Genomic DNA, 27583 nt, shown 5'->3' with positions numbered 1-27583 from the left:
AGATATTATTATCAAAGCTGAACCAGTATCCATAATGGTGAGATATTGGGTGATGAGCACATCGTTGGGGAGGCATGACATTCCAGGAGATGAAACCAAACAGAACAGCTAATGAGAAAATAGATGATGATATCCTTAAGAGAATTGGAAAGTTAGGAATAGGAGAAGATTTTGAGAAAAAAGATGATTATTTTAATTTGGATATGCTGTTTGAAATGTCTACAGGACATCCAGTATGCGATATCTACTAGGCATTTGGAGATGTATAACTGGAAGTAAGAAGAGAGGTTGGGACTGGTTAAATAGAACTGAGAATCATCTGCATAAAATATGGGAGCTTTTTTTGATCACCAAGCAACATAAAGAATGAAAGGAGACTAGGAACCAGGATAGAGTGATGGGGTTTATTCACAGTAAGCAGGCACCTCCTGGGGGGAAGATTCATCAGTAGACACTGAGAAGGAGCAATAAGATAAGTAAAAGGAGAACCAAGAGAGAGTAATGTCACAAAAAATCCTAGAGAGATGAGAGTGTCTAGGAAAAGACTGTAAGATATGTCAGGAAGAATGAGGATGGAGAAAAAAATCATTAGATGCTTTTATTAGTAATAACTGTAGTTTCATTTATGTGTAAATTTTATCTTAATTTTGTTATTTATTGGTAATAATATTAATTTATAAAATTTGTGGTCAGAGGAAAAGAGAAAATTTTGCTACTCATTTTTTCAACTCTTTTTTTTTTTTTTTTTTAAAGATAGTGTAATATTTTTTTTTTTTTGTGACATTTAGTAAGTCCCTTTACTAAGAAGTAACTGTATCTGCTGACTGATTGTGATTGGGAGGTATCCCTATGAGATTTGGGAAGAATAGATAACCAGAACTCATGACTGTGGTAGTTCTGTGGGCATACAATTTAGAAATCTCAGTACAACTTGGGGGAGTAGATCAGAGAGTACTACACAAACAGATGGAACTATTAGATATTCTCCAAGTGTTTCAACTCTTTTTCTACAAGGATTTTACTTTATTAAAACTAAAATGTCTAGTTTTCATTCTGTTTTTTCCTGTCTCCTCAAAACATTACTGTTTGAAGATCAGCCTATTCCACTTACATTATCAAAAAGCTATGATGTCTTCCAATGCTCTTTTCCAGAAAACCTTAGGGAGGGACTTTAACATGATCCTGAAGTCAGGATTTCCATCATAATAATAGAAAGTTGTGTGATTTCCTTCATAATGTAAACTCATTTTTAAAAAATATTTGTTTTTAATACTTGAAGTCCCAGATTCTCTCCTTACCTCCTTTGCTATTCCCCTTCCACATTAAGAAGGCACATGTGAAGTTATACAAAACATTTTCATGAAAGTCATGGATTTCCTTCATATTGATAAAAAGTTGTGTGAACACTGCCAGCCCAAGTAGATTGTTTTGAAGCAGGAGCTAACCTGAGCATATTATATTCTTGCTATTGTTACATCATTTTCAGTCTTAACCGATTTGGTTATTATTATTATTAGCTAAGCTAATAGAGTGGCTTACCATTTTTTTTTTTTCTCCATCTCCTTTTATAGATGAAAAACTTAACCTAGGGTTAACTGACTTGCCCAAGATCACATAGCTAGTAAGTGTCTGAAGCCAGATTTGAACACAGGAAGATTAGTCTCCTTGACTCCAGTCCTGACACCCTATCTGTTACACCACCTAGCTGCCCATGTTACATTCTACTGCCTTTTTTTCATAACTAACTTTTCCCATAAACGCCTTAATTTAGAAAAGGCCAAGGTCTCCCAATTCCATCCAATTCCATCTCCAGTTGTCCTGATCTATATTTTGCCACTGGACTTGGATAAGTCCCAAGGAGAGAGTGAAGCTGGTGACTTTGCACAGCTCTGGCTCAATTAAATCCAGTTCACTTGCAAATAATGATATCATCTTCCTCATATCATTGGTCCTCTTCCAGAATGAAGGACAAACAACAACTTTCCCATAAAATATGGAAGTTAATAATTCAGGAATGTTGTAAATGATATGACTGACATGTCTGGCTTGCTCATACTTTGAGTGAGAGTCTGGTTCTTGTAAGTGTATTATCCAAGTGACCATGCAGAATATGTCATGAGTTTGGATTTTGGCAAATTGCTTTGCAGGAGCAAATTGATCAAACAAGATGCTTCCCTTGAATTTGTAAATTCCTTATGTTTTAGAAAATTATGATTTTTATTCCTAGAAAGCAATAAATGTATAGGAAATAGTTTCACATTAAGAGTTAAGAATAGATGTCTTTAATCAGAAAAAAAATGAATCTTTTAAAGGAAATCTTCCCGTGCAGATCTCTAGGATTTCTTAAACTTCAGTCAAGTCGGCAGTCTGAATTTTGAATTAAAAAGCCAAACAAACTTTGGGATTTTAAGTCTCAGGCTCAAAGACTTGGAGATTGAAGGGACATGATACAGAAGAGAAAGCTGTTGTCAGAGAGATGAAAGGATCAGTTCAAGATCATGTGAAGAGCAGCAACTGATCTTGGGTTTGGAGTCAGAGCCCTGGATCCAAACCCTATATTCTTTTCACTACCCCTAGTTCCTTTCAAGATTCTACAGTGTGCCCATCAGGCTACTAAATACTCTTATCAAAATGAGAGTACAAGAATACTTAAGAAGATAAGGAAGACATGGAAAAGGGGCTTCATGATCTGGGACCTGAAGAAAGAAAAAGACTTCAATAAACAAAAGGTTGGATACAAAAATTGTGGGTATGATAGAATGGCTTGCACAAAATCATCAACATGTATTAATTTATCACATTTTAAAATACTTTGAACTTAACAAACATCAACCAAAATGAGCACTTATATATTCATAGTTGAAAGCAAAGGTTGAATGTGAAACTATATATATAAAATGCATTTTGCCTTTCTAATTATATAATAAATTCAAAATGTTACATTCAGGGCTGTTCTCCTTGTTTGTTATTATTTTTACCCTGCCTTTTATTTCTTTCTGTATATTTAAAAAAATGTTTCAATGTCCCTTCCCCTACCCTTTTCTATCACTCTTATGTCTTGTTCCCCTTTCCTTCCCAAAACTCATTCTCCCTAAATTGAGCAAAAGAGAAACTAAAACCTTTACAACAGATATGAATAGTCAAGTAAAACAAATTCCTATGTTGTCAGGATGCAAAAACATACACCTTGTTATGTAACTTGGCTTCATCAGATATTTGTCAGAAAGTGTTTAGCATGTTTCCTGATTAGTCAGTTCTGCATGGTCATTGCATTGGTCAGAATTCTCAATTTTCCAAGTTTGTGATTGCAATGTTTTTATTGTATAAATTGTTTTTCTGGTTCTGCTCACTTCATTCTGCATCATTTCACAAAAGTCTTCCCTGGTTGTGCAGTCATATTCTATTCCATACCATAATTTATTCAGCTATCCTCCAGTTTCCAAGCATTACCTTAGTTTCTCATTATTCTACTTTACCAAAAAGAGCTACTATAAATATTTTTGTACATATCAATTTTTTGTTTTTGATCTCTTTGGATTACAGGCTTATGCTAAAATAGTGGGGTAACTTCATAAGGTTATCGTGAGGATCAGATAACATATAAAGAGCTTTGTAAGCCTTAAATAAAGCCCTTTATATTATTATCATCATCAGTGAGTCAAAGTATATATACAGTGTGAAGACTTTTGAGGTGTAATTCTAAATTGTTTTCCAGACTAAAGAATGTCAGTTCTTCCAACAGTCTTTTCATGTGCCTTTTTTTCTCAAGACTTTTCCAACAGTTGTCATTCTTTTTTTTTTTTTTTTTTTTAATCTTTGGTATGAGATGGAAACTTGGAGTTGATTTGTATTTCTCTGAATTATTAGTGATTTTGAGTGGGTTTTTTTTTTTTCATATAGCCATTGGTATTTTGGATTTCTTTATTTGAAAACTGCTCACATCTTTTTACCATTACTATATTAGTGAATGACTCTTGTTCTTACATAGTCAAAAGTAGGGGTGTTGTGAGTTTTTTTTTTTTTTTTTAGTTATTTGCTTCAAAAATTTTTCCTAGTTAACAGCTTCTCCCCCCAATTTTAATTACATTGATTTTGTGTAAAAACTTAAATTTTATCTAATCAAAATTGTCTATTTTAACTTCTGTCTTTCTGTTTCTTGTTCATGACCTTCATTGGTTAAGAACTCTTTCCTTATTAATAGTTCTGAAAGGATTTAGTTTCTTATTTACTCCTCTAATTTGTTTTATAAATAACCTTTTTACATCTTAGTTGTATATTAATTTGGAGTGTCTCTTGGTACATTGTGTGAATTGTTCATCTATACCTAATTTATGTCATACCACTTAACAATTTTCCCAACAATTTTTTATCAGATAAATCCTTATCCTTTTATCCTAATTCTAGGAGTTATAGTCTTTGATTTTGTTAGAACTTTTTTATTTGCATTCCCTGTACTTCTCATTTTCCAAGTCTTTTCTTCTATTTTTTCTACCTCTTGGAATTTTCTCAGATCATTATCCCCACTTTGACTTTCTTTTCCTCTCTCCAGTCTCCAATCTCAACTTTTAACTATTTCATAGCTTGTGTTGGTTTACATTTATTCTCCATAGTTCTCTCTCTGGAGGCAGATGTCTTTTTCCATCCAAAGTTTATTGGGATTGCTTTGAATCACTGAACTGCTGAGAAGAACCAAGTCTGTCATAGGTGATCATTGCACATTCTTGCTGGTTACTGTGTACAATATATTTTTGGTTCTGCCTGTTTCACTCGGTATCAGTTCATATAAATCTTTCCAAGCCTTTCTACAATCAGCTTGTTCATCATTTTTCTAGCACAATAATATTCCGTTATCTTCATGTACCACAACTTGTTCAGCCATTCCCCAACTGATGCAGTTCCTTGCAACTGCAAACATTTTTGCACATGTAGGCCCTTTTCCTTCTTTTATCTCTCTTTGGGATACAGACCTAGTAGAGATACTGCTGAAATCAAACTTTCACATTGCTCTCTAGAATGATTGGATCAGTTTGCCGTTCCACCAACAATGCATTAGTGACTGAGAGCTTCTTTAGAGAAGGGATTGTGGGGGTGGGGTGGAGTTTTTTGGTAGTTTTTTTTTTTTCATATTTCTTTGTTTCATAAGCACTTAGCACAATATCAGGCACATCATAGGTTCTAAATAAATGCTAATTGACTGACTTAAATTGTACTTTTACTTGAATAGCTTAGTAACCTATAAAAAAAAAAGCCTCATTAATACAGTGTGCAGAGGTCAATCTTGGGAAAATATTTTAATCAGCTACTTAAATATTTTAGCATAATTTTTATGTAAAGTATTTGAAATAATTTAACAGAATTTAAATATTTCCACAAAATTGTTTTGCATATGTACAGTTTTTGGTCAGTTGAGATACTTGATATGTAATGCTTTAGTTCTGTAATAGCTGGAACCTAGACTAGTCTGTTTGGTATCAGGGCACAATTCCTTCGGTGATAAAATGTGTCCTGCAATACATATTCCTTTATGGTCCCGTATTTTTAAACCTTTTTTTCTTTTAAAAATTTTACTAATATATTTTATTTTCCCATTATTATAAAAGAAAATAGTCCAAAAAACTAACATATCAGCCAAGCCTAAGAATTTCTTTGTATTCTTCTAATTGTTTTTTTATAAATGTTTATTGATACTTTTTTATAATGCTTTTATTTCCTATTCTATCCTTATTTTTCCTCTCTTAGAGAGCTGCACTTTTAATGAAGAAAAGGAAAAAAAATAGATTAGCAAAACTAACTAATAAATCAAAAAAGTTTGTCTTTAAGGACAGTGTTCTACACTGGCAATTCTCAACCTTTGCATAGAAGTGGGGAAGTGCCTTTTCATAGCTCCATTTTAGGACCAGCTGTGCTCTGTTGTTATTATTTCACAATATTCATTTTCAATTGCTTTTTGTTTGGTCTTTCCACTTAAACTGTTGTAGTCATTTTAATTTTTTTCCTGGCTTAGTTTCCTTCATTTTGCATCACTTCAAATAAGTGTTCCTATAAATCTTAGTATTCATTATACACATCATTTCTTAGAGCACAGTAGTATTCCATTATATTCATGTACCACGCATTGTTTAGCCATTCTCCATTTGATAAGCATTATATTCTGCCATCATTAAAAATGGTATTAATAAAAATCAGTATAGATGGGACCTTTCTCTATCTTTCACTTCTTTTTATTATATACCTACAAGTTGCATCTCTGAGTTAGAGTATTTTAGTAACTTTTCTTATTATAATTCCAGTTTGATTTGCAGAATGTTTAGACTAATATACAGCTTTGCTAAGAGGGCTTTCCACAGCCCTCCCAACATGGATGACAATCATCTTTTATCAACTTTTCCTTCTGGCAAGTTTATAATCAGTTTGATTTGCATTTCTTGAATTAGTGATTTATGCAGTCTTTCATTTGGTTGTTAATATTCTACAAATCTGGGAGCAGTTAGGTGTTGCAGTGGATAGAGCATCAGCCCTGAATTCAGGAGGACTTCAGTTCAAATGTGGTCTCACACTTGAACACTTCCTAACTGTGTGACCCTAGGCAAGTCACTTAACCCCACTTGCCTCAGCAAAAAAAAAAAAAAAAAAAAAAAAATATATATATATATATATATATATATATATATATTCTGCAAATCTTATGAAAAATAATCATTCCCATGCTTTAACAACTCTACTTTGGGGTAATTGAAATTTTCTTAAGAGGATCCTGAACTTTATAAATTTGTTCTTTGAGATGTCACTTTCTGAATTTATAGTTTTGGTACTGACATCATTGTAATTGGTTGTCTTTTGCTTTCCAATGTCATTGATCAATAGAGAAATTGATTTCCTACTTTTATATTTTCTGTCATTTGAAGATTTTTGATATATTTCATTGCTCAAAAATTTTCAGTGACTTCCCAAATAAGTGCCAAATCCTCATCCAAGTCATTTATAGCTTTCCCTAATTTTAAATTATTCTGAATTGGTGAGTCCTTGATGGCAATTGAGTCATAGTCTATTTACTGCCCTTTATATTTTTCCATTTTATTTCTTTAATTAATATTTGACTACTATTATTTACAGACTGTGCTAGGTGCTCAAGGGCATACAAAGATAAATAAAAGAATGTGACATTTGCCCCCCCAAGACCTTATAGTTTGTTTGGGAAGATAAGATAGATATTTATATTTATATTTATTTCTATGTAGCTATGTCTAGATGCATAAATAGATATTTATATATAGATAGATTTGTATATACAAATACCAATAAAGACATACACACACAGATACAGAATAATAGCTAGTTTATACCAGGGGTCAGAAAACTGCTGCCTAAGGACCAAATTTAAACTACCATCTATTTTTATAGAACCAGTGAATTAAGAATGATTTTTACATTTTTAAATACAATAAAACTTTATTTTAAAATGCAAAAGAAAATTCTTAATATTCTTAGCTTGCAGGACATATTTTGTTGATTTTGGTAGTCTGAACTGTATACCGGGGTGCTTTCTTGTATTATACTGTTTAACTCTGTCTCTATCTTTCTCTCTACACACACACACATATTATACATATATATATATCATAACATATAAGAGAGAAAGCTATACTTCAAGGGGATGGATATTGCCCAAACACAAACTCATAATGTAGCACTTATCATATAAGTATTAGATCAGCTCAGAGAAAGGAGAGATCATTTTTTAAACTATCTTTGCCTTTGTTCAAGCTATTCTCTATAAATTTTATGCATCTTTCAAGGCCTAGTTCAAATACTTTCTTTCATAATCCTGTCTGGATTCTCTGACTTGAAGTGAAGAGAGGGAAGAGTACCTCTCAAGTTTCATTGTACTTTTTACTTCTTAAGTACTTAGTTCCTTCTATCTAAATTGAGTTGTGTAATCTCGTTGGTGAGGACAGTTTTTATCAGTGCAGATCAGAAACCAACTACAGCTTTTTATCTTTTGTTTTGTCTTTCCATAGAGGGATACATCCTTTGTTCTGTAGACTTTTTTCTGGTCATTTATTATTCCTTCTTACCTGTAGAACACTGAGGCTTTCCCTTTTTAATCTGGGTCTTGCTCACTGTCCATCTGCCTCATCTGCCAAGATGGATCTTTTAATATATTAATTGTGTCTGGGCAATAAATACTTTTCATTCCCTTTGTTTTTCTAGTTCATTTCATTTGAGCAACTATAGATTCATTGAGGAAACAATAGCATTCTGGGAATTGGTACAGTTACCTGCTGTCATTTGTGAATGTTTTGAAAAAAGATTTTTTAAAGAGATGATAATAATAATCATGTGGGTCAGTAGTTCTGCTAATACCTTCTTGGATTACTTACTTTGGTAAAAGGTAATTTCTGGTTTTTTTGCAATCTTCTTTCTTTTGAAAGCTTGAAAATATATCCCTAAATACCAGTTTAATTTTGTCACCTCCAGGAGAAAATTTTTCTGCCTATTGGGCAAATTTAGTCATTCTTCCTGACTTTATCACTTCAGGGCTATTGCTATTCTTTCATATGGTACATTTATACTAAAGTGATAGTCAGGCATAGTGATTTTACTTTTATATCTGTTTTATTTTATATCATCTTAATCTACAGATAGTTTCAGTATGATTTGCCTTTGTTAGATGTTAAAATTAGGGGGTAGCTTTTTCCTCATCTTCAGTTGTTTATAATTCTGTGAGGAAATACTACTTGTACTTTTACATCATCTTCCTTTAATTTATTGAGCTTATATTCAAAACCATTATTGATCTTAACTGTTGTATTTTTCTGTGAGAGAGAAGATTACATATTTGATAGTTGTGATAGAATCTTTTGTCTTCTCATTATCAGCTCTACCTTGTGCATCAGTTCATCTTCCCTTTAATGACAAAATGGGTTGTATTGTAGCTAATATAATTGTATTTAATATTGTATTCTCTTCTTTAACATTTTTTCTTTTTTATTAATTCTCAGCACTCAAAGAAACCTTTCAAGCTACAAAGAACAAGATAAAGGATTGTAGGACAAATTAAAAAATTGTTATGTACAGTTTTTGAAAAAAAAATGTTTATTAAATTTTACATGGTAGTACCAAAAACTGTCATATTTGTGTTCCCTTTTGTACTTTTTAATTTTTCCATATATTTTAAAAAGTCTTATTGGTGTCGGCTTTTTTTGTTTTTTTTGCATATCTGATATTATCTTCTAACCTATTTTCTCTCCACTTTTCAAATAGAAGCCCTCCCTTATAACAACTATGCATAGTTAAGAAAAATAAATCAACTCATTTGACTGTATCTAATAACACTTATCTCATCTCTATACCTGTAGTGTTAAAACTCAAATAGAAGTAGATCCCCTGTAAGTTGCATTTCCTAAAAAAACACAGATTATGATGGACCAGGCCATCCTCAGCAACGAGATCAACCAAATCATTTCCAATGGAGCAGTAATGAACTGAACCAGCGATGCCCAGAAAAAGAACTCTGGGAGATGACTAAAAACTATTACATTGAATTCCCAATCCCTATATTTATGCACACCTGCATTTTTGATTTCCTTCACAAGCTAATTGTACAATATTTCAGAGTCTGATTCTTTTTGTACAGCAAAATAACGTTTTGGTCATGTATACTTATTGTGTATCTAATTTATATTTTAATATATTTAACATCTACTGGTCATCCTGCCATCTAGGAGAGGGGGTGGGGGGGGGTAAGAGGTAAAAAATTGGAACAAGAGGTTTGGCAATTGCTAATGCAGTAAAGTTACCCATGCATATATCCTGTAAATAAAAGGCTATTAAATTAAAAAAAAAAAAAAACACAGATTAACATCATCCATGTTTTATTTATATTTATTTTGTTACCATTTCTCAATTAAATTTTAATCTGACTCCAGCTAAATTGTGAGTTTGACAGCTCTATTCTAAACCATGATATATCTTCCACAAGGTGGGAAGTATATTCCTCTGTCTTTCAAAATCATGATTTGGCTTCTGCTTTGGGCACAGTACTGAGATCGTATGAAACTGTTTCCCTTCATTTTTTTTGGTAGTGATTACTGCATAATTTGCTTTCTTAGTTCTGTCTATACAGTCTATATCAGTGCATACAAGTCTTTCGATTTTCTGAATCTGTCATGAGTGTCATCTGTCATATTGTGTAATAAAATTCCATTACATTTATAATTTGAAATTTGTTTAGCCATTCTCTAATTGAAAGACAGGTACATAGAAATCCTTTCCATTTTTAAAAATTTACTTTCTATGGGGTACATGTGTATAAGTTTTGTTGGGTTGAAAAAGTATATATAAGTTAGTGCCTTTAGGGGTATAGTTTCAAATTGTTTTCTAGAATGATTGAATTAATTCATAGCTCTATCAAGAATATATTGATGTGTTACCTTCCCACCCCTTTACAAAAACCTTAAATAATTACAATTTCTCTCTTTTTTGTTTTCCAATTTAAGAAGTAGAATGGAAACTTGGAGTTGTTTTAATAGACATTTCTATTAGTGATTTTTGGCCATTTTCCCCCACTTTTCTTTCTTATTTTGTTATTTGTTATTGATTTTGACTTTTGTTGTGTTCATTGAATATAGAGGCAATTATAAAATAAGTGTTAAGGTTTGTAATTGGGAATTTTCTGCCAAGATATAGTGAGTTTAGTTTTATTCTTTTTGGGGGAGGCAGATGGTATTGTCCCATTCTGCTTGCTGAGTACTTTGGGACTCTTTTCTTGAAGAAAATAATTGTGGTAAACAGACATAGGCTTCTGAGTACTCTGTAAGTCACAAATTACTTTCATTTATTAATCTTTGTCTTTCCAAAAAGTTATATCAGCATCTACCCCTATCTATTTTTGTATTGAAATGAATGAATATCAAATTTTATGTTGACATAATTTTGAAGATTATGTCAAGTTCTTCATAGACATTCTTTACTTCACCCCCTATAATTGGTGTTAACTCATGAACTGCAATTACCTTCATGGTGGTCTTTTTGTTTATGTTTGTCATGAACACTAAAAGGCAAGGTGACTAAGTGTACGGTGAAATGATGTTTTTTATTACCTTTGATTACATGATGAAACCAAGTCTTTTATGCAATTCCTGTGAGTCATGCTTCTATTTAGTTACAGTTTTATGTTTTTCCTGTTTCATTTATACCGAGACTGTCAATAGGACTGTGGTTCAGCCACATTCATGTGTAAGCTTGTTTGTTAGTCTTTGGACAAATATCACCCATTAAGAAAACCACCAATTAATTGATATTTATAGATGACCTAGGAACTGTATTATTTTAACATCTTCCCTTGTCATAGTCTAACATAAAATGAGTTTAGAAAGATAAATTGGAGCCATATTTGTTTTATCTTAACAGGAAAGTTTGTGTTTTATCTTAAAAACAGTAGAGAGTTGCTTAAACCCATTGAGCAGAAGAGTGACATGTTCAAACTTTTGTTTTAAGTCCAGAAACAGAAATAGGGATACAATGAAGTGAGTATAGAGTAAAAGACGAATTCCATTTTGGAAATTTGACGTTTGTTAAGTCTGTGGGATATCCAGGTGATAAAGATAGGTTAGAATTTGAGAGAGAAAAGTTGTCTGGTTATGTAGATTTGAAAGTCATTTGTGTAAAGATGATAATTGAACCTATTAGATCTGAGGAGATCATATATAGAAAGCAAAGCAAGAAAAGGGCGCCCAGTTGACAGCCCTGGGATATCTGAATGTAAGGGAAGCTATCTGGATAATGATCCAGCAAAGGAAGTTGAAGAAATAGGCAAGCAGAAAAAGCAGAAAAGAGCAGTAGCATGAAAACACTCAGAAAAAAGAATATTCAGAGAGAGGGTTACTTGCAGTGTCAAATGCTGCAAAGAAATTGAAAAGAGGAGAGAATGAAAAAAAAGAAGTCACTGGATTCAGAATTGCAATTATTGAATTAAAGTTATTTTGTATTGTTGCCTGACTACCCTCCCTCACATTTTTATCTTCCACTTTAAATACCAAAAAGAGAAGCATGATACACATGGCAGTATACAAAAAGAAAATTCTGTATGGAGATTCTGTAACTCTCCATTTCCTACAATCTGCTTAAAAAAACACAAATAAATATATAGTGACAGGGATCCAAAATGGCAGATTAAGGGCAGCCACCTAGCTGAACTTTCCCATTATTCCCCTCCAAAGAATTTTGAAATAATACCTCAAATCAAATTTTGGAGTGGCAGAGCCAGCAAAAGGGTGGAATGAAACATTTTCCAATTTAAAAAAACATAAGAGGTTGACAGGAGAAGTCCCTGACAGCAGGGAAGAGGCCCGTGCAGAGTCCACACATGCAGTAATGGCAATAGTAGCCATAGCAGCAACAGCAACTTTAGGAACTCTTCACCCAGAAATAGTAATGGGGTAAAGAACTGGTCTGAATGAAATTACAGAATATCTTCTGTTGGCATCGGGTATAGCTGGCTGTCACCAGTAGCTCTTTTGTCCATACACAGTTCTGGGTCACACTTCCAAGATAGAGAGGACTGCTGGAAGTCAGTCATTAGGGACAGCTCACAATTCCAAAGCAAAAAAAGAGTGCTAGCACTTCTGGCTTCAGGCACTCGGGGATCTTTCTTGGTAAAAGTAGGATCATATTTCCATGGAAGCACCAAAAATTTGCAGACCCCCCCAGAAATGGTTCCGAAAATGACAACATGAAAAATTTTGAAGCTTGAAACAATGCCTCTTTATCTCTGGTAAGCAGAGTCCAATTTTAATATAATGTTCAAACTCAAGAAATAGATTGGAAAAATGAGCAAAAAATAAAGAATCTAACCATAAAAGACTACTAAAGTGGCAGACAAAAACTCAGAAGAAAATATGTTTGAAAAGAATTACCAAAAAGTCTCAAAGAAAAATCCTAATTGGACCCAAGCCCAATAATAATTGCTGGAAGAAGTCTTTTGTTTGTTTATTTTTGTTTGTAAGAAGAATGAATAGTAGAGAAAAAATTAGTAAAAGAAATGAATGATGCAAGAAAATTATGAAAAGAGAATTATTAGCTTGTTAAAAGTGACATAAAAAACTGAAATAAATAACACACCTTAAAAATCAGAATTGGCCATGTGGTAAAAGAGGTATAAAAATCAACTGAAGAGTATAACTCGTTAAAAAAGCAGAATGGGGCAAATGGAAAAGAAAGGATGAAAATTCACTGAAGAAAAGAACTCTTTAAAAAACAGAATTGGCCAAATGGAAAAAAAAAGTACAAAATGTCATGAAAGAGAATAGTTCCTTACAAATTAGAATTAAAATTGGGCAGGTGGAACCTAATGACTGAGACATAAAGATACAATAAAACAAAGTCAAAAGAATGAAAAAATAGAAGAAAATTTGAAATTTCTAATAGAAAAAAACAACTGACTTGGAAAATAGAGGAAAGATAATTTAAGAATTATTGGATTACCTGAAAGCCATGATCAAAGACAGAATCTCTGAGACATATTTCATGAAATTTCCAAGAAATAAATACTTCTTGATAACTGAGATCCATAGAGTAAAATGAAAAATAAAAAGTTTACCAACCACCTCCTGAAAGAGATCACAAAACAAAAACTTCCAGGAATATTGTAACGAGAATCCATAGCTCCCAGGTCAAAAAGAAAATACTTCAAGCATCCAGAAAGAAACAATTCAAATGTCATGAAATCACATTCAAGATCACCCAAAATTTAGTGGCTTCTCTCTTAAAGTTGTGGAATGGTTAGAATATTATATTTATGAACTAGAATTGAACTAGTAATAACAACAACCTACTGAGCAAAACTGAGGATAATCCTTCAGGGGGAAAATGTATGTATAATAAAATAGAGGACTTTCAAGCCTTCCTAATGAAAAGACCAGAGCTGAGTAAAAAATAGGACATTCAAACACAAGACTCAAGAGAAACATAAAAAGGCAAACAGTTTACATTACTATATGGGAATGAGAAAGAAGATTGCATTGGGAGAAGAGAGAGGTAGGAAGGGGAAATTTTTCTCACATATAAGAGGTCTGCAAGGAAGAACTTTTATAATGGTGGAGTAAATGGAAGATAATATTGGGCAATGTTTCAATTGCACTCTCATCAGAATTGGTTCAGAGAGAAGAATATACATATTTGGTTGTATACAGAAACCTGTATTAATAAGTAGATAAAAGGAAGGGTGGATTAAGAGAACTCTTGGTTAAAAGTAAAATAATCAAAAAAATTTTGAGCAGTGGCAAAATAAAAGAAGAGAAAGAGGAAGAAACAGGAAGAAATTGAAATGGAAGGAAATACACAGTAATCATAAATATAAATGGTAATGGAATGGGCTTTCCCACAAAATGAAAGCTGATAGAATGGATTAGAAACTAGAATCCAACAATATATTTGTTTACAAGACACACTTGAAACAAAGACACACCATTAAAATAAAGGCTGGAATAGTATTCTAATATGCTTCAGCTGAAATAAAAAAGATTTAGCAATCATGATTTTAGACAAAATAAAAACAAAAATAGACCTTTAATTAAAAAAGGTAATCAAAGAAACTACCTACATTATATTAAAAGATATTATAGACAGCAAAGTAACAGCAAACATTTTTATAAGTTTCTCTGATTAAGACTTCATTTCTCAAATATATACTGAATATAGAACTGAGTCAAACTTATAAAAATAAGAGCCATTCCCCAAGTGATAAATAGTCAAAGAATAGACAGTTTTCAGAAAGAGAAAAGCTACCTATAGTCATGGGGGGAAAAAAAAGGCTCTCAATCACTACTAATTAAAAAAATACAACTTAAAACTACCTCAGATCTAACCAGAAATGACATACTGGAAGGGATAAGGGAAAAATTGGTACATTATTAAACTGCTCTTGTAGTAGGAAACTGTATCCCAAAATTCTGAAGAACAATTTGTAATTATTCCCAAAAGACTATAAAACTTTTTATACCCTTTGACCCACCAATATGCCTACTAAGTCTTAATCCCAAAGAGATAAAAAAAATTTTGTTGCGGGGGGGGGGGGGGGAGGACAGTGAAGGACCTATTTATACAAAAATATTCATAGCAACTCTTTTTTTTGCTGGCAAAGAATTGGAAATTGAAGAGATGCTTATCAGTTGGGGAATGGCTGAACAAGTTGTGGAATGTGATTGTGAATGGAGTATTATATACTGTGGGAAATGACAACTAAGGAGGTAAGAGATTTCAGAAAAACATGGCAAGACCTATATGAACTGAAGTAAAGTGAGGTGACAAGAACCAGGAAATCAAGAATCAATGCACAATAATAGCAATATTGTAATAATCATCAAATGTGGAAAACTTAGCTGATCAATATAGTGATCCAAGACAGTCCAGAGAAATCAAGATGAAAAAATATCTACCTCCAGAGAAGGAACTGATGAACTCTAAGTGAAAATCAAAGTATTTCTCATTATTTTTTCTTATTTTCTACATTTTTATCGTTTTTTTTTTTTTTAATATGGCCAATATGGAAAGCTGTTGTACATGATTTCATATGTATGGTTGATGTATTCTTTGCCTTCCCAGTGAGTGGGGGAGGGAATGGAAATAGGGAGAAAATTTGTATTTCAAAATTTAAAAAGAAAAGAATACTAAAAATAAATGATAAATTAGAATTTTTTTTAAAGCACATAACAAATTCCACATGTTACTTTCACAACGATAGTATTTTTTATCTGTGCTACTTCTTGCTCTTCTGTTCTCTTTAAAAAAAAAAAAAAAGGAAGCGGAAAAATATTTTAGCAGTCCTTTTTGGAGGGGTATCCTTTGTTCTCCTTTGTCCACTACCCTATACTTCTATCCAATTAAAAACTAAGAAAAAGGAAGAAATAAATGCTTCATTCTGTACATTTTTGTCTATCACTTTGTCATTGTAAGTAACATAATAATCAGAATTCTGCTGGAGACAGACACATATGCATATATGTGTGTGAGTATATATGTGGTTGGTCATTGCTTTTATTAGTTGTTTTTCTTGACAGTGTATCGTACTTGTTTAAACTTCTTTTGGTTCTGCTGTCTTCACTTTGCACCAATTTATACATGGAAGATTCTTTCATATTTTAACCTTCATTTTTTTATGGTGTAAAAATATTCCATAAACTATACCATATTATCTAAGTTACCTAAGAGGCAATCGGAGACATCCTCTTAGAATGGAGTTCTTTTCTCTTTTTTTCCTCTGTTTCATTCTTTTTTTAGGATCAGAAAGTTTGTTTTCTTGAAGCTATTCTTTCCCTAATATTATTCTGACTCTTAAACTGCTCCCATCCCTGCTTATTTTTCTGTTAATTTGATGTATTTCTACACTAAATTCCTGTGTGTATTTGGGAGGAGGGGTGGTAGTGGTGGTTTTGAACCTGTAAAACTAAAGTTCATTTGGCAACCAGTTCACTTATTCCTTCCTCCTCATTTATATATTTTTTTCTCATATCTCCCAATGTGAGAAATAATACTTCCACTTCCATTTTTTTCTACAATAGTATATTCTTCCTTTTACTTTCCCTTTTCATTCCCCTCTTAAAGCTCCCACAAGAAAACGAATCCAGGACATCTGTTTTCTTAAATATTTAAGTCCCTTAGCACTCTTTGAAGATATGAAGATTGTAAAGGGATAATTGTTTCTTCTCCCCCATTAAAGTTTTAGCTCTGCATCCTCATGCGGCTCTTTCCAGTTGCTTAAATAAATAAAGTTTTTTAAGTTTCTCTTGAGTCTTGTGTTTTTACTTCAGAATTACTGCTTTGCTTATTTGGTAGTAAGTTTATATTTTTTGCTTTTTTGAATATCTTATTCCAAATATTCTTATGTATAATAGAAGTCATTAGGTCTCATGTGATCCCACGATTCCATAATTCTTGAATTGCTTCTTTTTGGATGATTATAATTTTTTTTTTCCATTGATGTTGGAGATTTGAGTTTTGTTTATGACATTTCTGAGGCTTAATTTTTTTGATTTTTTTGTAGGTGATCTCTATCCTCTGTTTCTAGTAGATTGAGGCAGTTTTCATTTATAATTTCCTGAAATACAGTATTTAGGGTTTTGTTTTCTTTTTAAATGAGTTTCAGGATGTACAGTGATTATTCCTTTGTCTTGTTTTCTAGGTAAGCTTTAAAAAAAAAATCAGAAAACTTATATTTTCTAATATTTTTCCAATCTTTTATTTTAATATTTCTTCTTGTTTTGTGGAATAATTGGATTTTGTTTGGTATATTTTCATTTTCAGGGATTCCATTATTTGAGTAAGAATTGCCAATTTTTCTTCTAGGCTGTTTATTCTCTTTTCAGTTCTGTTATCCAGAGCTCTTTATTTTTTGCTTCATTTCTTCTGTGTATTCCTGTAGTGTCTCTAGAAAATTTTCTAGAAGTTGTAGTCTACTGGCAAAACTTTTGTGAATACACTCATTCACATTGTTGTTTGTCTTTTGTTTTTGAAGAGGACTAATGATATTATGGGATGATTTCTTGGCTCATGTGAGAATTGGATTTAAGTAAAACAGAATTGCACAAAGTTGTCAAGCCTTATTCTGCCAAAGTCATCAAAGTCCAATGGTAAAAGTCAAGATGACTGGTGATGGCAGACAGCTAAGAAGCACAGTGGGTCGGGGCCTGGGCCTGAAATCAGTAGGATCTTCATGATTATTGGAACAAATTGTTTTCATTTACACATTCCACTTGGGAAGCCTTCAGTGTTTGGGTCAGACATACCTCTCAACTCACTGATGGGTTTGAGGCCTATTAATTACCCTCAAGGTGTTTTAGGCCAGAGCTTCTTAAACTTTTTCTGCAGGTGACCCCTTTTTGCCTGAGAAATTTTTTACATTCCCTCGGGTATTTAAGGTATATAAAATAGGTATACATGTCAAACATTGACTGCTTAGGCTTGGCTAATTAGTTCTAGAAAACAAATTGGATTTATGTGAGAAACATCACTAAAATTTTCGTATCCCTTGATAGAGTGATCCCGGTATGTCACAAGGAGATTAAAGATAGAAAAATCCCAGATATGCTGTTTGTGTGTTTGTATGTACATATGTTTATAATACATATAATACATACACATACAAATACATACATACATATAGATATATAGATATAGGTCTTCTGTGTCAAATTTCAACCTGCTTGTCATTGCACTACATATTTTCTCCTTTGTCATTATGTTATTTTGTTTTAGTCATTTATTTCAAATACATGCAGGATGTTAATTTGAGGAAATAATTCATTCAAGTATCTTTTAATATCTCATTTGAAGGCATCAGATTTAGTTTGCAAAATTTTAAAGTGATTTATCATTTCTCTGAAGAAAATATCCAAATGGTATTGGAAAGAAAATTCTTCTAATTTAGCAAAGATAATGAAATTGAAGTGGAGGAAAATTAATTTTAAAAATTAAGTCTATTTTTGCTTTATTGGGTTATGTAAAAGAAAAACCTGTATGACAAATACATTTTTAAAAAATTTAAAACCTATTTCTTAGATTGTCAGTTGTCATTTTCTACATCAGTTAACTCTTGTACTTTGGGATTGGTTCTATCAGAGCCAACGGTTACATTGTGAAAGTCCTCTATTAACTAGGAACAGAAGTATCAGTAATATACAGATAATACTGGCTCATTGAACTCCATTTAACCTGATATCCTAGTCATCCCACAGAGTCATATTGTACTCTAGACAGAACAAAGTTCCCAAACACTGGATAAGAAGCTTCAGCCAGTTTCAAACTTTATAATATGGATTTTAGGAGGAGGATTTGTTTGAGGAATTCAAAGCTAGTGTTTTTATATTATCTTGTCTACTGTTTCCTTTCTGACTTTTGACCATTACTTGCTACCTACTGCTTTCCTTTTACTTTCTAATTATTGTTTAGTCTATCTTCTTAATCTTTTGATACTTCTCAAATCAAGGTAGGAAGAAAGTGGCAGACTTGAATACAATCAGAGAATACAAACAGATTATAATACAATTTCTTCTGATTTTGCTGTATTTAAAATAGGGTATACAAAGTAACATATTCATCCTATTTATATCAAGATATAAGACTAAAACATTTTTCATCTTGAGATTCAGCACTTCATTATTAGCTGTGCCAACTACTCTGAAAAATTAGGTCATGGTGTCTCATGGGGGTTATTCATTTGTGATACGATACAAGTAATAATTTAGTCCTTTTGGAATTACATGATTGATTTGTGACATATAGAAATAGAACCAATAAAGTAGTACTCTCATGTGCATTTTTATAGAGCCTTATAAATGCATTTGCTTAGTTGAGATTCATTGTGCAAGAGTTTTTAATGATTTGCCATTCTTAGATATTTTCTTTAATTGTGATTGTCATCTTTTTTGTTGGATTTCAAAAACACACACAAATTAAGGGTTTTAAAAAGGTCTTTGCATCCTTACAATACTTACTTCGGTTAGTATAAATACTGTTTTAATTTTAACATAGTTTACCTAAAGCACAATAACTATGTAAAATTATTTTTATAATTATAAATAAAATATAATATATAATAAAAAAATAATACAAAATATAAATATAAATAAAATTTAAAAATTATGGTATGACTATTTCAGATTATTTTAAGACATTTCTCTAGACAATAAATGAGGGCTAGAGAGTCCCTTCCCTGTAGGAAAATTCACAAGGGAATAGGAGATTAGGAACTTACTTATGGAAATGTTTAGTGTATGCTTGTACTGCCTTAATAAACCTTTCCTTTTATGACAGTTTGGCTTCAACAATTGAACAAATCACTTCTGTTTGAAAACATTTCCCAATGATACAAATGCTTGTTCTGGATATTACCACTTAAGCTGTTATGGGTGATCCAAATGCAGTTAGTTATTTGCCAGAACATATGTTTAGTTGGCAAAATGCTTACTGATGCAAATGTGGCTTACAATTTTAGTATTGAAAAGTATAGATCCCATGTTAAAAAAACAAAACAAAACAGAAGCACAAAACCTTGTAATAGATTTTATACTCTGTTCTCAAAAGTAGTATTACATTTTTACTCCCTTTTGCCTCATTGGTTACCATTCAAAAATTGAATGTCATTCGTTAGTTGGATATCTTGTCACCCAGCATGAACCTGTCATAAAGTTTTAGATTGCCCAAGCTGGAATACAGTGTTGAGAGAGAACCTAAAGTAAAGAGTGCTCCCATTTTTCAGATAATTATGCTTTTTGAGTCATTAAATTAGTTTTAATAGTTGTGTCAATGAAGGTAAAGTAAATTCAGTTATAGGTTATGAAAGTTCTTGAACAATTTGCTGAGTATCAGATAGAATGACCAGTTAATTCAGTAGACCAATTGACTCTTCCTACATTATAGAAGGATTTATAAATAAAATACTCTGCTAAAAAATTGGAAATAAAAACCCCCAAAGAAATTGTTATATCCTCTGATTGTCTTAGAATGTTATTGATTTAACCGACAGACTATTGAGTAGAGGTGGCTCCTACTTGGGGGGCGGGGGGGGTGGTTATCAGGAAATAGGGGAATAAAGTATGAAAAAGAGGACAGGATTTGAAAGAAAAATTATTAACCAGGAAAGATAGATGTTTTGGGGGATGTGATGGAATGGGGAGAGAAAAAGAAAACGGGAGGGAGAGAGCCAGAGCCAGATATTTAAAAGTTGTCAATGGGTTAAAGCCACAATTCTGTAAAATCAGTAAATTAAACTAGCTTTAGGCTGCTTTTTAGTTTTTATTATTTTTTTGATTTCCTTTGTATACATGTTTTAGTTTGCCATTATTGAATTGAATCCCTTTATGTAAGGCAAGAATGCTTGGTTGGCAAGCACAGTGTTGTAATGAGGGTGGAGCATATTTGAGATTCTGTAGTCTTGTCTAATTTACATATTTGTACCAAAATACTCAGGCATGCAACCTGTGACAGGACTATATCCTTGAATCTTTATGGCTTATTTTCCCACCAAAGATAACGTGAAATATTTTCTGTGGAGGTTTTAGAATGAGGGAAAAATATCTTAAGTAGTATTCTTATTCTGTTCTGTCTTTTAGTGTTGAGAGCAGCCATATACTTTATCTAAGATCACCAAAAGTAATTTCACAATCCTTCTGAGAAACAAGTGTTCACAGATGCTCTGATGTAGTGAACCTACATCAGAGTTTTGTTTTAAAGAGTTTTGCGTAAGGTAATATAGCTCCAAAAAAATAAGCTATGGGAAACCATTCAGCAGATGTCAGGCTTCATTGTAATACTGTAAGAAAGTGATAATTTGTTTTCCTGTTGGCTTTTCTTTCCCCCCCAAAAAAACTAATTATTATCTTTTTGGTCTAAAAAAAGACAGTTCCAAGTCAGCAAATATGTGTCAATTTTTTTAAAAAAAAAGATTTATAATGAAAAGAATTGATGGTATATTTCACCTAGAGTAAAAAAGACAATGTGTAATAAGGGATTTTGTGGCTTTACAGCTCAGTGCATGTGTTTGAAAGCTGTTCTCTCAGCAACGTGGGTGGCAGGTTATGCTACCATATAATGTATTGTAGTTGGCTCTCCACACTTGTCAGGGTTAGTGTTCAACCATTCGGAAAATTTTCCCATTGTTCTATCATGTGAACCAAGACTAGTGTTGAATTCCCAATAACCTACCAAAAAAGATTTAATTAGAAAGTCTGAAATTTAATGATTTTCTGTTTATTGTTTTAATACAGTATTTATATTATAAGTATTTTATTATCTGTAAATACAATCACTTTTAGTCCAAAAGGATACCAGGATACCAAACTTGGAACTTTGGTAGGATCTTTTTCATCAGATTTGAACAAAAATGTGTATACTCAATACTGCCTTTTTTCTGTATTAACACTCTATTTCCATCTTAAACATGTTTGCTTTAGATGGACCATAGCTCTTGGCAGCTAGTTCATTTTTAGCAAATAATACTGTTTCTAGTAAGAGTTGCAGAGAAAAAAAAAAAACTTTGTGTGAGGTCCTTGTAAACTGAACCTTTGGAACGTTACTTTTATTTCTGTTTTTTTCCCCTTTTGTGCTTCTTTGTGTCATGGTTATAAATTACTTCGTTTGAACAGAAGAATTAAAAACATTTTATTTTGTGATTCCTGGAATTATAATTGTTTTTTCTTTACCTGTTATTTCAAAGACTGGCACACGGAGAAATAAGTAATTATGGCATTGAAATTCCATTGTGCCAGCACCTCCAGAGCATAATCCAAAAAAAACAGAAAATCGCCTGCTGGGTTGTATGCAGCATGCTTGTGTGAACATCAGTGTCTGCTGTTCACACATCATTTTTTACTGAAAGTTCCCCCTGGAATAAAGACTCTGTGTTTCTGTGTTTTCTGAGTGCAGTGGGACATTTGTTGGTTCTTAGGTTTTAAATTTTATAAAAGTTCCTTTTTTTTTTTTTCCAAGGGAGATTTCAATAGATGTTTCATCATTATCACTGCCCATCAAAGGGCATGGAGAAGTGTTTTTGAATGCTTATATGTATTTGTTAGAAGTTAATTTTTCTCATACTACAAAATAGCATTTTGTAAATAAAAATACAACATGGAAGAAGAACTAGTGAAACAAACATCATGCACATTTGTGAATTTATGTTTTTGTGAATGTGTGTGTATACACACACACACATATATATATATACTTGGGAGAAAATGATTATAAATATCCTTCTTTACCAACAAAACAACTTAAAACTAATTTCCTTTTGTGTGTGTATTTTTTAAAAAAAGTATAATGCAGTCTGCATTTCAGGCTTTTCAAATACAGGAACTTCTTTATCAACATTATATGTAGTTATAGTTCATCTAACCTGTTGAAACCCTAATCAAGGAATAAATAAAGTATATTTAAAAGCTTGCATCTTAATCTTTGTGAACACCTTATAATACATGAATTTGAGTAAAGTATGGAGAAAACTGGCATTCTGGCTGGAAAACGCAGTATATCTTATTTTGGCCATTTCAGCCTTTTTACTCATATTTATGACACATTCAATAGAGAAACAGTCTCCCAGATAATATGGAACACTAGGTTCTTCAAAGGTCTGTAAAATGAATCTGGTAAATTGCTACCCACACTGCAAGATTCATTTAGGTTTTTTTTTTTTTTTCCTTTCTTTTTTTGGGGGGGAGGGGGTTCATTCATTATTACTGATTTCTCTCTCCCAGATAATTCTGTTATTTAATAATGTGGTAAATATGCAGCTGTACTTGTTGGAGAAATCATATTTTTATTTGCAAACCTGTTATTGGGAACTAAGATAGGAAAAGTCATTATAAATTTGTTCCTATTTATGTGCTCCATTTAGTAACCTTACTTAAAAATAAGGATGAGTGTATTTTGGTTGCAGGTTATCATGTTTTAGATTGAGATTGGCAAATTGTATGCCACTACTTCATATGTTTTTTTTTTTATTTTGTATTAATTTTAACTTATCCTTTACTTTTATCTTTCTTACTAATTGTCATAGTATCGTAAAATATTTAGGGAGTAGTGATTAAACATGATATTGTTGCTAGAACATTTTTTACTTACTAATCCCTCTCATTCTTTAGACTTTCCTTTTAAATTATTATTCTGGAAGAGAAATTGTGCTTTAGGTAGGATGTAACTTCTTGGAAAGGAAGGAAAGATACCAATATGTCCATATCTTTTCCATTCTTAGAAGCCTCCAGCTCCTCAATCAACCCAGTGCACTGTCATTGCCCTACTAGACTGGTGATTAGCTTGGTGACTGGCTCTTGTAAACAGAAAAAAAAAAAAAAAAAAAAACTTGTACTTATTATCTAGTCACTGATTAAAGCTCTAGGAAACATAATTTTTCAGAATTACAGTTTTCTTTTATGACTAGACCTTATGCTATTTAGCTAAACATAGGATTAATTCAGTGCTTTTGAAATTTATGCAAATAATTTGCTAATATTTTGAATATATGCAAATAATTTCTAATATTCATTGCTTCAGAATTCAATTTTTTTTACTTTGTATAATTTAACCTTAACTGTGTCTAGACAGATTTCCTGGGTATGGCTAAACAATTTTGAGAGTAAATTATGAGCTGATTTTTTTTACACATTCATAAACAAGATCTGTTTCCAGTATGTATGCTAGAAATGGAATAAATGGAAATTGCAGGCTGTACAAGTAAAATGAAAATTTTTTTCCAGTTGTTTGTCAAACATTATTGACGATACTAGAGATGTTTTGCATTTTCATTGTCATTGAAGTTGAATCAGAATTTATCACTGCCTGTTTTTGTGATAAGACCTTCATTTGTTAGCATTGTATTATATAGTAGTTACACTTCTGTTCCTTGTCTCTTTCAATTACATACCTTGTTAAAAAGGTGCTTATGAAACAATGTAGAACTATACTGTTTTGTGAATTTATTATATTTAGTTTTTATTAGGAAATTACCTGGAAAATAGACATAATGAAGATTTTGTGTTTTTATTTTGATAGATGATAGGCTGGTGGTATGGTAAGAGTGGAGGATAACTGTTGCATACACATCTTATGTATTTCACTTGGTATCATAATCCTAGGAGAATGTCTGGGAGCTCAGTACTCTGGATGGACCTCTTTGGGGAATTTATAGTAGGACATAGTCAGGAATCACACGAGATCAACAGGTATAGATGGGTTATAAATTGTACTGTTACATATTTTGATTATGCTGACTTTTTAATAAACTAAACATTCAGTTCAAATGATAGTTGAAAATCACAGTATAATATTGCTAAGAGACTAAGTTTCATGGTAAGGTATGTAGCTTTTGTTAATGTGTAAGTTTCCTGGATGAAAGAAATAATACAATTTTCTAGCTGACAGTTATCTTAGAAATCATCTTATTTAGTTTTCTTTTTCTGGTAAGTTAATAGGCACAGAGAAGTGTTAAGATCACATAGTATGTTAATGGCAGAGCTAGAACATTATCTCAACTTATAAGAAAAAAAAGTTATGAAATGAATCATTATGCTCCCAACAGAAAAGTATCTCTTGTTATATATCTAATATGTGTAGATTATATTTTTCATATCCTACTTCTCTTCACTCATACCCACATTATCTCTAATCTGAATCACTCTTATACTTTTTGATTATATAAACTGCATTAAGTTCCTCCTTTCTCTAACCATTCTTCACACAACTCTAAGGTAATTTTCCTAAAGCATAGGTCTGACCACAACATTTCTCTATGCAGTAAACTCTGGAGACCCTTATTATCCCCAGAATCAATTATCTATCCTTGAAGAAGCATTATGGTATTTTGGGGCTTGATAGTGTAGTAGTATGGGAAAACAGGCACGGAAGGAGAAACTCACCATTTCTAGGCGGTCAATTCTTTAGTTAAATTTTGCAGTGATTTGCTAGTGTAGCTAGCACTTTTGGCAAGGATAGCTTTCCTTGTTCAATACTTTGCCTGATATGAATATTCAGAGGATTATTGAAGAAAATTGTCTCTGGTATATTTTTTATGGAATCTTGAATTATTTTGATCTGCTTGAGACCTAGCTTACTGGGGAAGAATGTTGTTTATAGATATGTCAGTCATGTTTGACTCTATAACTGACCTGTTTTTGAAGTTTTCTTGATAAAGCCATTGAACTATTTTGATATTTCCTTCTCCAGCTCAGACAAACAGTGGTAAGTTACTTCCCTAGAGTAACATAGCTGTAAATGTCTGAGGATAGATTTGAACGTGGGTCTTCCTGATTCCATGCCTGAAACACTATCCAGTGTGGAGGAGGTATATCCCTCTTTTTATACCATCCTTTTCACTTAATCAGTTGAGCTAGTATTTTTCTCAAATCAAATGTCAGCAATCAGCATAGCAAATGCTACCTGCATTCTCTCTATATTTTGGTCATTTGTTTAACTATAAAGAAGTGGCCTGCTATAGAACTTTATATTATGCTGTAGAACTCTTTGTAATCTTCAATAAAATTATTATTGGATTATATTTTCATAAAACACTTATAGTGATGAGAAGATAGGGTTATCAGTCAATAGCTACTGGTGTATTCTAAAACTTTTTTTTTTTTTTTAAATAAGGTTTGGGATTTTTTTTCCTTAGACCTTTGGTACCTTCTCTCTTATATCCCTTGAGAATCGGTTACTCAAAATTGAATGAATTCCAGTTCAATTGCTTCTCTGTGTATGCAACCTGCTGATCCTATTTTTTTTTTTTTTAAACTATTGTCTCTACTTTTTTGGACAACGCATCTGAAACCATAGTGTTAGAGTTACCATATAGTGCCTCTACTCTCCTGGCATGTTAAAAGAGTTATAAAAATATTCATGGACCATCTCAATTTCTCTCATTTCTGTGTCTTCATTTCATCCTTCAATGGCCTCAAGGTAATTTGAATTTTTTACCAAAATTTTTTTTCTCATTTGCTTCTTTCTGTTTTATGAAGAAATATTGCTTTTAATCTTATCTTGTTCTCATCTACAAAATTTTACCCATGAGCCTGTGACTTCCTTATTTCTTCTACTAGGCAAGGAAAGCAAGTATTCGTTGGCTAAAAAAGCTTCTAAGCATTTTTACTTTCCTTATGTCAACTGATTTACATAAAGTAAACTTTTTTTGGAAATACTATCTATTTCTATCCTTTTATCCTTTTCCCATTTGCTGACATCAATAACTTGTTTAAGTAGGTCAGTTGTACTTGTAATTATTAAATTACAAATAATTAAATTACTAAATTAAATGTAATTGTAAATGAGTTGTACATGTATCTATTTTGATTTTTATTATTGCTTAATTTTACAAAGATAGTTAATTTGGATGTTACTCTCAAATCAATATTCAGTCATTATCTATCTCTTAAAGTAGAATAAATTTCATTTGATGCTTATCTTGACCACTTATCTACTTTTTAAAGAAAATGTTTTTTGATTTTAAAATTCAGAATTGTTTTAATTTTCATTTCTCCAGTATTAGAGTTAGAACTTTTTTTTCAATGTGGCTATAGATAACTTTGATTATTTGATCTGAAAACTGTTCATATCTTTTATCATTTATCAATTGGGGATTGGCTCTTAATTTTATAAATTTTTATAAATTTGACTCAGTTCTTGATATGTTTGAAAAATGAGACCTTAATCAGACTTTGTTATCTTATTTCTGAGTATGTGTTTTGATCTTCCTTTTCACCATAGTAACTTTCTAGGGTCAATTTTTTTTTCCTGTTGTTTGCTCATTTTTCCAGTCTATTACTTCACTTTTAACACTTTGTTAAAGTAGGGCTCTGCTTCCAAGGTGGACAATACATTATCCCAAACTTTAGGGATTTTGTGCAACTGTTTTCCAAGATCCTTCTAGGGATCTGTAACTTTTCAGTATGATCTAAGGAGAAGTGTTTACTACTCTCCTGGCCTGTGTTCTGGTCTGTGAGTAATCATAAGCACTGTTTTCTGCCCTGGAACTGTGAGGAGGGTCCCTGCTCCACTGTGGCTACTAACTCTGGTGTGTTAGTGGCCCTCCTCTCTCTGGCACTGCTAC

General features: G+C 32.1%; 1 protein-coding gene across 5 annotated transcripts in view; it reads left to right on the top strand.

The window, feature by feature from the left end:
- The window catches only part of ANAPC10 (anaphase promoting complex subunit 10), a 93947-nt gene that overhangs the window by 36110 nt on the left and 30254 nt on the right, over window positions 1–27583 (top strand). Inside the window, exon 5 of one of the 5 annotated variants that reach the window (XM_012552192.2) lies at window positions 9003–9056. The exons of the other annotated variants lie outside the window; for them this stretch is intronic. Coding sequence (XP_012407646.1) covers window positions 9003–9041 — 39 coding nt within the window. The 3' untranslated portion in view covers window positions 9042–9056. Of the gene's footprint in view, window positions 1–9002; window positions 9057–27583 lie in introns of those variants that run through there. 5 annotated transcript variants of the gene reach the window in all.

This window comes from Sarcophilus harrisii, chromosome 6 (genome assembly GCF_902635505.1).
Source record: "Sarcophilus harrisii chromosome 6, mSarHar1.11, whole genome shotgun sequence".
NCBI lineage: Eukaryota > Metazoa > Chordata > Mammalia > Dasyuromorphia > Dasyuridae > Sarcophilus > Sarcophilus harrisii.
Note: the sequence above shows the minus strand (reverse complement) of the source record. Positions and strands in the feature narration are given on the sequence as shown.